The 11,011-nt window shown below is 29.5% G+C and overlaps 1 protein-coding gene across 1 annotated transcript in view; it reads right to left on the bottom strand.

The window, feature by feature from the left end:
• Positions 1 to 10,331, bottom strand: part of LOC106478558 (extracellular matrix protein FRAS1-like) — a 154,477-nt gene extending 144,146 nt beyond the window's left edge. Inside the window, exons 1-6 of the mRNA XM_013939110.2 lie at positions 10,261 to 10,331; positions 9,792 to 9,881; positions 7,898 to 7,949; positions 4,780 to 4,884; positions 1,640 to 1,694; positions 429 to 562 (exon numbers count right to left, since the gene is read on the bottom strand). Coding sequence (XP_013794564.2) covers positions 429 to 562; positions 1,640 to 1,694; positions 4,780 to 4,884; positions 7,898 to 7,949; positions 9,792 to 9,881; positions 10,261 to 10,331 — 507 coding nt within the window. The remainder of the gene's footprint in view (positions 1 to 428; positions 563 to 1,639; positions 1,695 to 4,779; positions 4,885 to 7,897; positions 7,950 to 9,791; positions 9,882 to 10,260) is intronic.
• Between the last annotated feature and the right edge of the window lie 680 nt (positions 10,332 to 11,011).

Raw genomic sequence — 11,011 nt, 5'->3', positions numbered from 1 at the left:
CGATTATCAACAAAAGAAAAGGAATTACTAAATACATTTGTATACAAACAGAAATTACATGCATGCAGTGCTGAGGACACTATAGAATTGTTTATTGGTTGATAGTATATATATATATATATAATAAACAATAATTACTAAAAGTTCAGATGCTAAAAAAATTACTTATAACAGTGTGATTATTAAAAACTTACAGACTGACAGCATAAATGACAAGAGTTATTTTTGATAGTGTAATTATGAACAAAAAAAATCTAGTTAATGACAAACATGAGTTATTGAGTGACGATGTAAAGAACAGAAATCCACGTTTTGATGAAAAAATAAATTAACAGCAATAAGTACTTTTAACAGAGTGATTATAACAAAACTTCCTAATTACTGGCAGAGTGAATACCACAGTATAGTTATGCAAACAAACTACATACTGATGAACACTGTGGTGTTTCACAAAATGCAGTAGAACATGAAATCTTTCCCTTCGAGCATACACAAAATTCACAACTACTGATGTTCCAAATGTCTCCACTGTAGAAGGTGTTGTTACCATGGATGCATGGGCCTAGAGAGTAAATAAACAATATAAAAGATGTTTTAACTTGTATAAGTAAACTTGAAGAACAAAATACAATGTCAAAGATATTGTTATTATAAATATATAGACCTGGATATAGAATTAACAGTGTAAAAAATGTTGTGACATAGATACATGGACCCGAGAATGACTAAAACTCTAAAAGATGTTATCATAATAAATACATGGACTTGGAACATAAATAAACAATTATGTAACCATATATATTTTCTTTTAAGTTGTATTTAAAGTCTCAAATTGCATATATAGCTACTCAGTAAACTTAATAAAAAAAATTACAGAAATGTAACCTTCTGTTTTTAAATTCAATTAAAAGTAAATGTTTAAAATCTATTATATCTATTTTAGGAAGCTAATTTATTACTTTTATACAATATTAGCTTTATGTGGCTGATTTTCTGTCTTTAAAATATAATCTATATTGCTAAATTCACTTAATATGATGGCTAGTCACTTCCTAATAATGCAATCTATTATCTTTTTAAAACAATGTTCCTATCAATTACATTAAAATTATCATATTCAATGGTTGCTTTTCATAAATGCCCCCAGTGGCTCAGCAGTAAGTCTGATGGCTTCTAATGATAAAAAATCTGGTTTTGATACCTGCAGTGGGTATAGCATAAAAAACCAACTGCTTTACAACAAACAAACTTATAAAAAATATATTTGAAACTGTTGACAACATTTTTAGTATTTTTATTGCATTTTTTCTGTTAACTAAATGACAATGAATTAATCTGTTTAACAATCTACAATAAGTACTTGAACACTTTAAAATCCATTTCCTTAACCCAATGACTTCAGAAAATACCTTTTGGTGAAGGTTTTAAAATTCATCTTGTTAATTCAATGATTTTAAAAAATAGATTTATTAAACATTTCTATATTTGATAACTGTTTTAACAATCATTCTCTCAATAAATGGTAAGGAACAAGTTTTTCAAAACACTTGTAAATACTTTTATTATTTCTGTGAAATTTTTAGTTTATACTATGTTTAAGGTTTTTTATATAAAATGTTTTTTTTAATTTCTAACTTACTTTCTGAGGAAACACATGAGGGACAACATTCATTTGGCCTCTTGAATAGGGTATATTATAGGAGAGTAAAGTATGTAGTATGTGTATACTCTTATAGGATAAGAACTTGATTTGACAAAACAAAATCAGAACCTTTGTATCAGAACAGGAACAGAAACATAATATTTTTTGAGGTGTATAAAATCCATAAAAACTGTTTCAATGTTTTGTTATTTGTATCAAAACAAGATCTGAAGCTTAATGACTCTATTTTGTGTCATAGCAGAATCAGAAGATTTCCTATTTATAAAATGTTTCTAAGATCTGATTTACAGCAACCTAAATCCAGTTGAGTTCATGTGATAATTTCAGCCTGAGGTCAAGGAACTTACCTGCTATTTCATAGGATAGTTGTACTGTGTCCTACCTGACCTTGTCTAAGGGGAATACCTTGCAAATATCATAAGCAGTATAAATATTACTGCATTCTGGTGCCCTATTTCTGGTTGGCTACACAAAGAATGTGTATTGTTAATGCAGTTTTGCCATTTTCACATAAGATTCATTCTGAACTTTGAGGAAAGTGCACTCACTTTCTGTCCTGAAGGAGCCAAGCTTGCTGTGGAAATTCTTTTTTTTTTGTCTTACTGTGATGTTCAACCTGCTGATCATATCCATTTTGTTTTGCTTCATTTTTAACATAGTCTTCACTTTAATTGTTTAATCAAATAGTTTCTTTTACTCTAATTAAATTCAATCTCCACAATATAGTGTAACAGTACTACTACAAGTTGATCAGCTTCCAAAGTCCTGCAAAATAAAGTTTTTTTACTCCAACATCAAATCTTGTATCTTTGATTTCACCTGCAAAAAATTGATACACCTCTCCTTCCACACATTACATCCATGATACTCTTGTTTTCAAGAAGTGCAAGACTTATCATTAAATTACCATTATGGTCAGTTTAGATGTTGTCTCATATTTCACCAAGATAAAATATAAAGAGGAAATTAATATAATACTCAAATGAAGACAAGTAATTTTCCAGCATGGACAGAAGTCAGTACCTCAAATATCATGAACTTATCTAGACATCAACTGTCTCTATTAAAATGGTTTCATATTTAATAATAAATTTTACAAAATGTTGAATGCATGTTAATGTAATGGAATCCCCCTTATCACTGTGGTACTGGGGATATTTGTGCAGACTTTGAATGGATCATTTTATCATCACATCTTCACTCATCAACCAAATATGTGGAAAAGTTATTTCAATGATATGTTTGTTTTGTGATGACACAGAGAAGAATTGAAAACCTTTTATTCACACCTGAGAGCATAAAGTTTTCTGTAGAACTTTAGATCATAAACACGCATTCATTCCTTGATGTTCTGGTTTACAAGGAAACATGTTCTGCAAAGTCTGACTACTACATCTATTTTCAGCAATTACACAAACTCATGCAAACAAATATTTCTATTTTTATTCATATTACCCACTTTTTGTAAAAGCTTAAATTATTCAAATACTTAAACTAAGTTAAAAGCATATGTTCTTCATTATACCTCAAGAAAAACTTGTACTTCTTGACTGTTTCAGTAACAGGTAATCAACATTGGCAAAACAACCGCAAGATAGACCAGAAAGATGGAAAATACATGATAAGAAAAAAGGAAAACACCAAAAGGAAATGCCCCCCAGTGGCACAGCTGTATGTCTGTGGACTTACAATGCTAGAAACCAGATTTTGATACTGATGGTGGGCAGAGCACAGATAGCTCATTGTGTAATTTTGTGTTTAACTACAAACAAGCCAAAAGAAAAAAAATCATGAAAGGTAGTGTCAACAAAACTTAAAACAGTGGACATCCAACTGATATATATTATAATACTAAAATCATAGCCAATAACCACTTAACAATATATATTGGACACCTTTCATCAGAGCAATTAGATATCTAATTTGTCATAGTAATGACTTGAAATTGTGATTTATCATCATTATTCAATTATATTGTTTTTTATTTTTATAATCTTTAATTGCAGATGTTTAACTATGTTATACAATTATATATGACTCCAAATATTTTATTTTCTTACCCTTTGATTTTAAGGCTTAGATGTTTAAAAGTAGAAATGTCATTTATAATCAGGGTTCTCACTAAGGTCCCACAGTTAAGGGTCCCAGAGACTCTCAGCTTTTTTTTTTTTTCAGGAGTCTCAGTGAGATTTTCAAGGGTCCCAAACTAATTTTCAAAAGTCCCACAAGTAGAATTTAGTAAACTCAAAAAAAAAGATCAATGTCAATGAAAATTTTTATTTACAATGTACACTACATGTTTACCTTCTGCAAGTGGAAATATTAATGTTCAATGAAAAGCTGTATTTACACTGCATGTTGTTTCCCTGTATGAGTGCAAAGTAATTTTCATGAGAAGATTAAAAATACTTTTCTTCATCTGAAAATTTTCAAATATCATTTGCATAACCACTATAACATCCTAAATGACTATCAAATGTTTTTTTTTTCAGAAAAACTTTATATCTTGTCTGTTATTTTTTTTACCCTAACTCTACATGAAGTCAGTTGATTTGACTGACCTTGTAATCACCATAAAATATTAGGAAATAATTACAAATTTCCCCTATTTTCTTTCTGGGATGATTTCAGATTTTAACAGAAAACCAAAATTGTTTGTTCTAAGTAGCCTAAAGCTTGTACACATTTATCTATACTTAAATTTTATTGTTTTGTTGCCCTTTGAACTATTATTTGTGCAATATAAATTGCAAATTGCGTGGCAAATGTGCAGCTCACATCATGTTATCAAATTACATAATGCACAAACTACTCTTAAGTATACCTCATAAAAAATTATTATTATTTATAATGTTGCATGAATGGGAAAAGATTGAATCTATCATTTGTTAACCCTAAGTAAATAAGCAGAAAATTGTACTTGTATGTGTTTGACATTTTTAACATCAAGTGATAAATATTGTTTATATTGTTCCTTAGTTATATATATTTAAAAAAGTGTTCTAGCAAATCATTATTCAGTTACAATAAAAACAAAACTGAAAGTGTTGGATGTACGAGTAACTTATTTAATCAGTGTCTTAAAAAGCAAAGCTTTTATTTTGTATAATGATTACCTGTTCACATGAGGTTTCTGATAAACATTCTTCTGATACACATACCACCTCACCAGCCTGGCAGCTACAATGAGTGCAAGGATCAGAAATCCACTGGCTTCCATCCTGCAAAAATTACAGACCACAACAAAATAGATAATTTTTAAACAAAATGAAAATGAAAAACAAAACAATAATATGTAAACATAAACACTGTTGTTTGAGATATTTTCCACGTGTATTAAACCTAAAACTTTTGTTTATTAATGAAATTAATGATATTCCATTTAACACAAAAAATGATTGAATTAAAATTCTTATAATAATTATTAGTATGAATAAACATACTTCATATAGTATTCCAGCTACTTCACATGACTTTGTAAAACAACGGGGACAACATTCTCCTGGGATGGTCTGCAACAACTCCCCCTGATGAACAGTAATTAAGTATAATAAATTTATTCAAGTTTATAGAGTTTTTTCAAAAAATGTACTGCTTTAATTATTTTTCATGAAAATTAAGTTTCTACGCACATTCTCTAAATGTCAGATTTCTTCATTTATTAAAATATTTTCAATTGTCGTAAAAAGAGTTTAGGAGTAGTCCTCTTTTCAGTTAGAAACAAATTTTTAAATTGCTGTGTATAAACTTTATGTATTTAATCAATTTTACTTTTATAATAATTTTCATTAACTTTAGATACTTCTCAATGTAACGTGTATGAAAGAAAGTTTTTATTAGAGTTATAAAAAATAATACAAAATGCAGATATACTCTGTTAATGCACACTACTTGAAATTAAAGCTATCAAATGATGGAAGATTATTTAATCACCTCAGCACAAATACGGGAAGGACATTCTGCAACAAAACAAGTCACATGCCCATCCACACAGAGACACATGCTGCATGTTGCAGGTAACCAGATATTCCCACTGTAGTATGTCTTTCCTTGGTAGCTACATGAACCTGCAATACATAATATAGTTTTCTCTTGTGTAAGAATAAAGAATAAAGTTCTTTCCTTGACAGTTTGTAACAGATTAAACAAAACAACACTATAACTACTGTCAAACAAAAATAATTTATTAAATATAACAAACAGCAATCCAAAATAAAACTTTAAAACAATTAGAATACAAATTTTATTTCTTACAAAAACAATTAGTAAATCCCTAGGTACATATATTAATAAGCAATACCACATAAATCTCAATGTGATAAATTTCAATAAATATCAAAGGAATTAAGAAAAAAGAACCAGAAGAGTAAAAAACCTAATTCACCAGAGACTAACACAATATTTCAAAATTAAACCACTTTTCAATATCAATAACAATATCAAGCAATAATTCTTTTTAACTATATCTCATGAACTAACTCATTTTCAAGATCAAGGAAGGCTATTTATTTATTTAGTGATTAGACCACGAGGTTACATCTCATGCAACTAGCTATTACCATAAGTATACATAATCTTTCACAACATTGATATCTGTACATCACCACTAGGGGAAGCATTTGTCAGTTTCATAATACATAAGTATTGAAAATCACTATACTCTAGTTGGAAGGTGACTTAACATGTTAATTCAACTTAAAATTCATAGTTGAACTAAATGATAGAAAAAATAATAAATGAATGGTAAATAAAACAATAACAAAAGAAAAGTACAATTCACTATCTCAGAAGTTAAACGACCCTGCATTAACTAATATATCTTTCTATGTAAACTATATAAAACACATTAAGTTAGTAATGCACAATAAATATAGATATTTCTTCTATAATTATTTGAATCTACAATATACCATAGGTAAAGGCCTACAATAAATAACAGATATAGCTCTTTTGATTGTAACTATATTATTTTAAAAAATATGGTAAATAAACTTTCTATTTTGATACCTACATGAACCTGAAGTACCTTAGCCTATAAAATACAGTAAATTCTGTTTTTTTCATCTTTAGCTATACAAATTTGAAAAATGCAATAGATATAGCTATTTCCTTGGAAACTCAAACAATAATAAAATATGTTGCCCTTTCCTTAGCTGTACCAATACAGTAATCTACTTGCTTGGTACTTATAATAATCTGTAACTTGATTAAATAAGAATAGCTCTTTCAATTAAAGTTTAAACTACAGCCAAAAAGGATTTATGTACCTATGATGTATAGATAAAAATATTTACAATTTTTCATTCCTTTTTTGACACAACAATTCTTTATCATATGCCCCCTAGTGGCACAGCAGTATGTCTGCCGACTTATACTGCTAGAAACCGAGTTTCGATACCCATGGTGGGCAGAGCACAGATAGCCCTTTGTGTAGCTTTGTGCTTAATAACAAACAACAACAACTTTATCAGATAATTTAAATCATATAGATTAATCATATCTTAAAAACAAATGCATTTTGAAATATAATCTTTCTGCCATAAGCTAGATGAAATGAAAGAAGCAGCTTTGTGTGTGTGTGTGTGTTTCATTATAGCAAAGCCACATCAGGCTATCTTCTGTGTCCACAGAGGTGAACTGAACCCCTGATTTTAGCATTGTAAATCCGAAGACTTACTACTGTCCTACCAGGAGGTAGTTTTGTGTATTAGATAAATCTTCAAACCTCTTGACTTTTAAATAAGCTACATCAACAAAATAAACGACTAAAAACAATCACTATTCTACCTATAAGAAGTCAGCCTGTCAGGACAGTGCACAAATCTGCAGCCTTGGTTTGTTTTCACCACTACAGTTGAGTAAGTTAAAACAAACTTGTGGTGAAATACAATACTACTGAAAGACAAAACTAAATGTAGAAACTCTGATACTAACTAAATCTCTATAAAATAAACTTACTTCTCAGATTATTCAACATATTTTTGTAGTTTACAATGTTTATAAAACAACAATCATATATTGTTGCACAGTGTTTTTATAGTTTTCAAATACTTAAATATTCTATTATCTTTACCAATTCACCAATAAACAATGAAAACAGGATTTCAAACAAAGGTAAATACTCACTTCCAGATGGAACACATCGAGGACAACAATCACCTTCCAGATGTTGCAGCACCTGTCCTAAACCACAAGAGGTAATATCACATTTTGTCTTCTGGCATTGCACCTTACCTCCTGAACAGACACACTTTTGACACTTCCCTGATGTCCACCCTGTTCCCTCCTTAAGACCAAAGAAAAGTTATAAAGGCAAAGAGAGCATTAAATACAAATTACTGAAAAGTCCAATCTTTGTTTATATCAATATTTACATATATTAGATATTACCTATATAAAACCAACAATTTTCAATCATTCTAGGACATAAATAATGTTTCAATAAAAATTCTGCAAAAATGTGGAAGATTATGTCCAATATAAAAGGTTAGTTTTAAGTTTTAAAGATTTAGAATAATTCTTTTATATTAGTGAGTTACAACTGTGTAAGCCAGAAGTGCTCACTTTGTCAAAAATCAAGTTATAGCTTATGTGGTGACACTTCATATTAGGCTGCAGCTGTTATTAAGAAAAGGTGGTTAAAACAGTATTTCAGACCTATCTTTTGTACATTATTATAAGTCACTGTTACAACTCATTAACTAGGTTTAAAGAAGGAACAAAGAAATTATACTTTACACAACAATTCAAATACAGTGCATCAAACAATTAAAGGATTATTGGAGCTTTCAATAATTTAGCAAAAAACTATAGTATTAAAATAATATCAACAACTCTGCTCAGTTTATTTTTAAGCAAACCAGGTATTTCATGATCCATTGTGTGATCTGAAATGCAAATGATTGGAGATTTAGCCAACTTTTGTAAATTAACATTTGATAGAAGTGGATTTGCATCTTTACAGTCCAATCAGTTAAAAGTGGTGGAGGCATTATTATCCATTAATTTGAAGTTACGAAAAATTGCATCAAAATATAGCAGCATAAAGAGCTGTAGGATACAGTCCTTATAATTTGCTGTATCGATGGTACTATTTTTCAGGATAAAGAGGTTAGTACTTCCACTAATGCTTTGCTCTGCCCACACTGTACCTCCATCATTGCCATATGCTTGACACTGCTGTATGAAAATGGGGTGGATATACTTCTGGGTTCTCTCCAAATGAGTATATGCTTGTTATCTGGTTACAATTCATTTATAAAAAGAAAATTGCTCCACTTGTCCTTCGAGTGTTTTTGGCATCATTGCAGGCAAGCTATTTTGTGCCTTCAAATGAAGTGGAATGCACCTCACTGGGCATCTGGCTTACAGTCTAGGTTTATTAAGCCTGTTCTAATCATCTGCTCACTCGCATGGCATTCAGTTGAGGCTGCAGGAATCTCATTCAATCTTAGGGCAGGTAACCTATGATCGTTGGGAGCCAAAATCATATGCTTTTGTTAAGACAATGGTCTGCCTTATTCAGTAATTTTATCATTAGTTTGGAAGTACTTCCATTCTGCTAACAACAATTTGAAACACTTCAGCCAATTCACAACAGACTGTTGTGACTAGAGGGCTTCTATTCACTCTATGGCTCTTCACATGAGTGAAAAATCCAATGTCTTCTTTCAGGTCAAGCCATGGTTCCTGAACAATTTATAGCACTTAAAACACTCGTGATTTACTTTAAAGTGGTAAGCAAGACAAAATTGTGTGATATTACTACATACAGTACAAGTTGAATGCCCAATCAGTTGCATTTCAGGTTACATAACTGATTATCAGATATCTAATTGTCATTATAGTATATCATAAACTCCAATTATCTCTTAAACTGGTTTTTTGTGCAGTATTTATATATTCAATTACATTTGATAGAAAAACATAAACTAATAAAAAAATCACAGAAATAAAAAAAAAGAGTGCCATCTGTTTAAACTCAAACTAAATCTAATTGTTGCTTTTCTCAATAAACAAGTTCAAAGGATATTTTATGAAATGCCTTGGTATATTCTTGTATTCACATTCAAACTGATGCCTTTTCCAGTAGCTTTCTACAAACACCTGCATTTGTATGTTAACTTACTGGAATTGTTTTGTTGTCATAAGTACAAGATCTTTCAGCAGAAGAGCAATGAGGACAACATTGATCAGCTGGTATGTACAATATTTCTCCCTAGAAGAGAGAAACAAACAACACAAAACAATACTTTAAATAACAATAAATAAATGTGAATTTAAAGTCAATTTTCTCATGTAAAGTTTTTCACTTATGTACTTGCATTTTCTGGGCTAAAAAGTCATATTCATTCCAACATAGTAGCAATATAATCAATACTGAACACAATTTTCTTTGAAATAAATATATACACACACACACACACATATATATATATGTACATATTAAATATATAATACAGTATACATCTTAATATTTCTATAACTTATGATATATAATTGCATTTTGTAAAGCAGAATAAAACAAAAATCAGCTTCATTCATTACTAACTTCTAAATACACAGTACAAAAAATCATGACACTAAGAAATTACTACCTTACAAGGTAGTATTCTGATACTGATGTTCCAGCAACTACAGTTACTAAAACAAGTAGACAACCATTCATCATGATCACTACAACATCCTGTTACACCTATTACGTTTTTCAATAAGCCAAGAAGGTTTATTAATTTCAGAAGTCAATGAAGTGAGGGTTATTTAAAATACCAACTGATGGTGCAAAATAATAATAAATATACAATTCCCGAATTTGTTATTTACTGAAACATGACGATTGAAATAGTAAAAGCAGTGTTGAGAATGAAGTTAATTTCTTTTTGTATAATTATTCTGTTGCACAAACTTTTGTCCTAAATCAAATATAAGTGCAACTATATAAGGCAAATGGTCTTCTCAATTCACACTTAAATCTCCATACCTATTATTCATTCAAAATTTTTATCAACAATTTCGTTTCAAATTTAAGTAATAATATATGTTTCAAACATTTTTTTTGTTATTACTGAAAGTTAAAACAAAGAAGTATTATATTTTACAGATTTATAACATTTGAAAACAAACAAAAAAAAACATTCGGAATTTAAAGTTAAGACTTTAATTTAAAAAAACGTCAGATTTTAGAATAAATAGCATTGAGAGCACAAAGAGGGAACACATCAAAGCAACACTTATTCAAACATGCCTATGTAACTTACAGCATACTTCAAAACTTTATATGATGCAAACATAAATACGAAATTAATATGTCTTAATGAGACAAAATGTCTAAACACGACAAATTAGTGC

This window comes from Limulus polyphemus, unplaced genomic scaffold (assembly GCF_000517525.1).
Source record: "Limulus polyphemus unplaced genomic scaffold, Limulus_polyphemus-2.1.2 Scaffold224, whole genome shotgun sequence".
NCBI lineage: Eukaryota > Metazoa > Arthropoda > Merostomata > Xiphosura > Limulidae > Limulus > Limulus polyphemus.
Note: the sequence above shows the minus strand (reverse complement) of the source record. Positions and strands in the feature narration are given on the sequence as shown.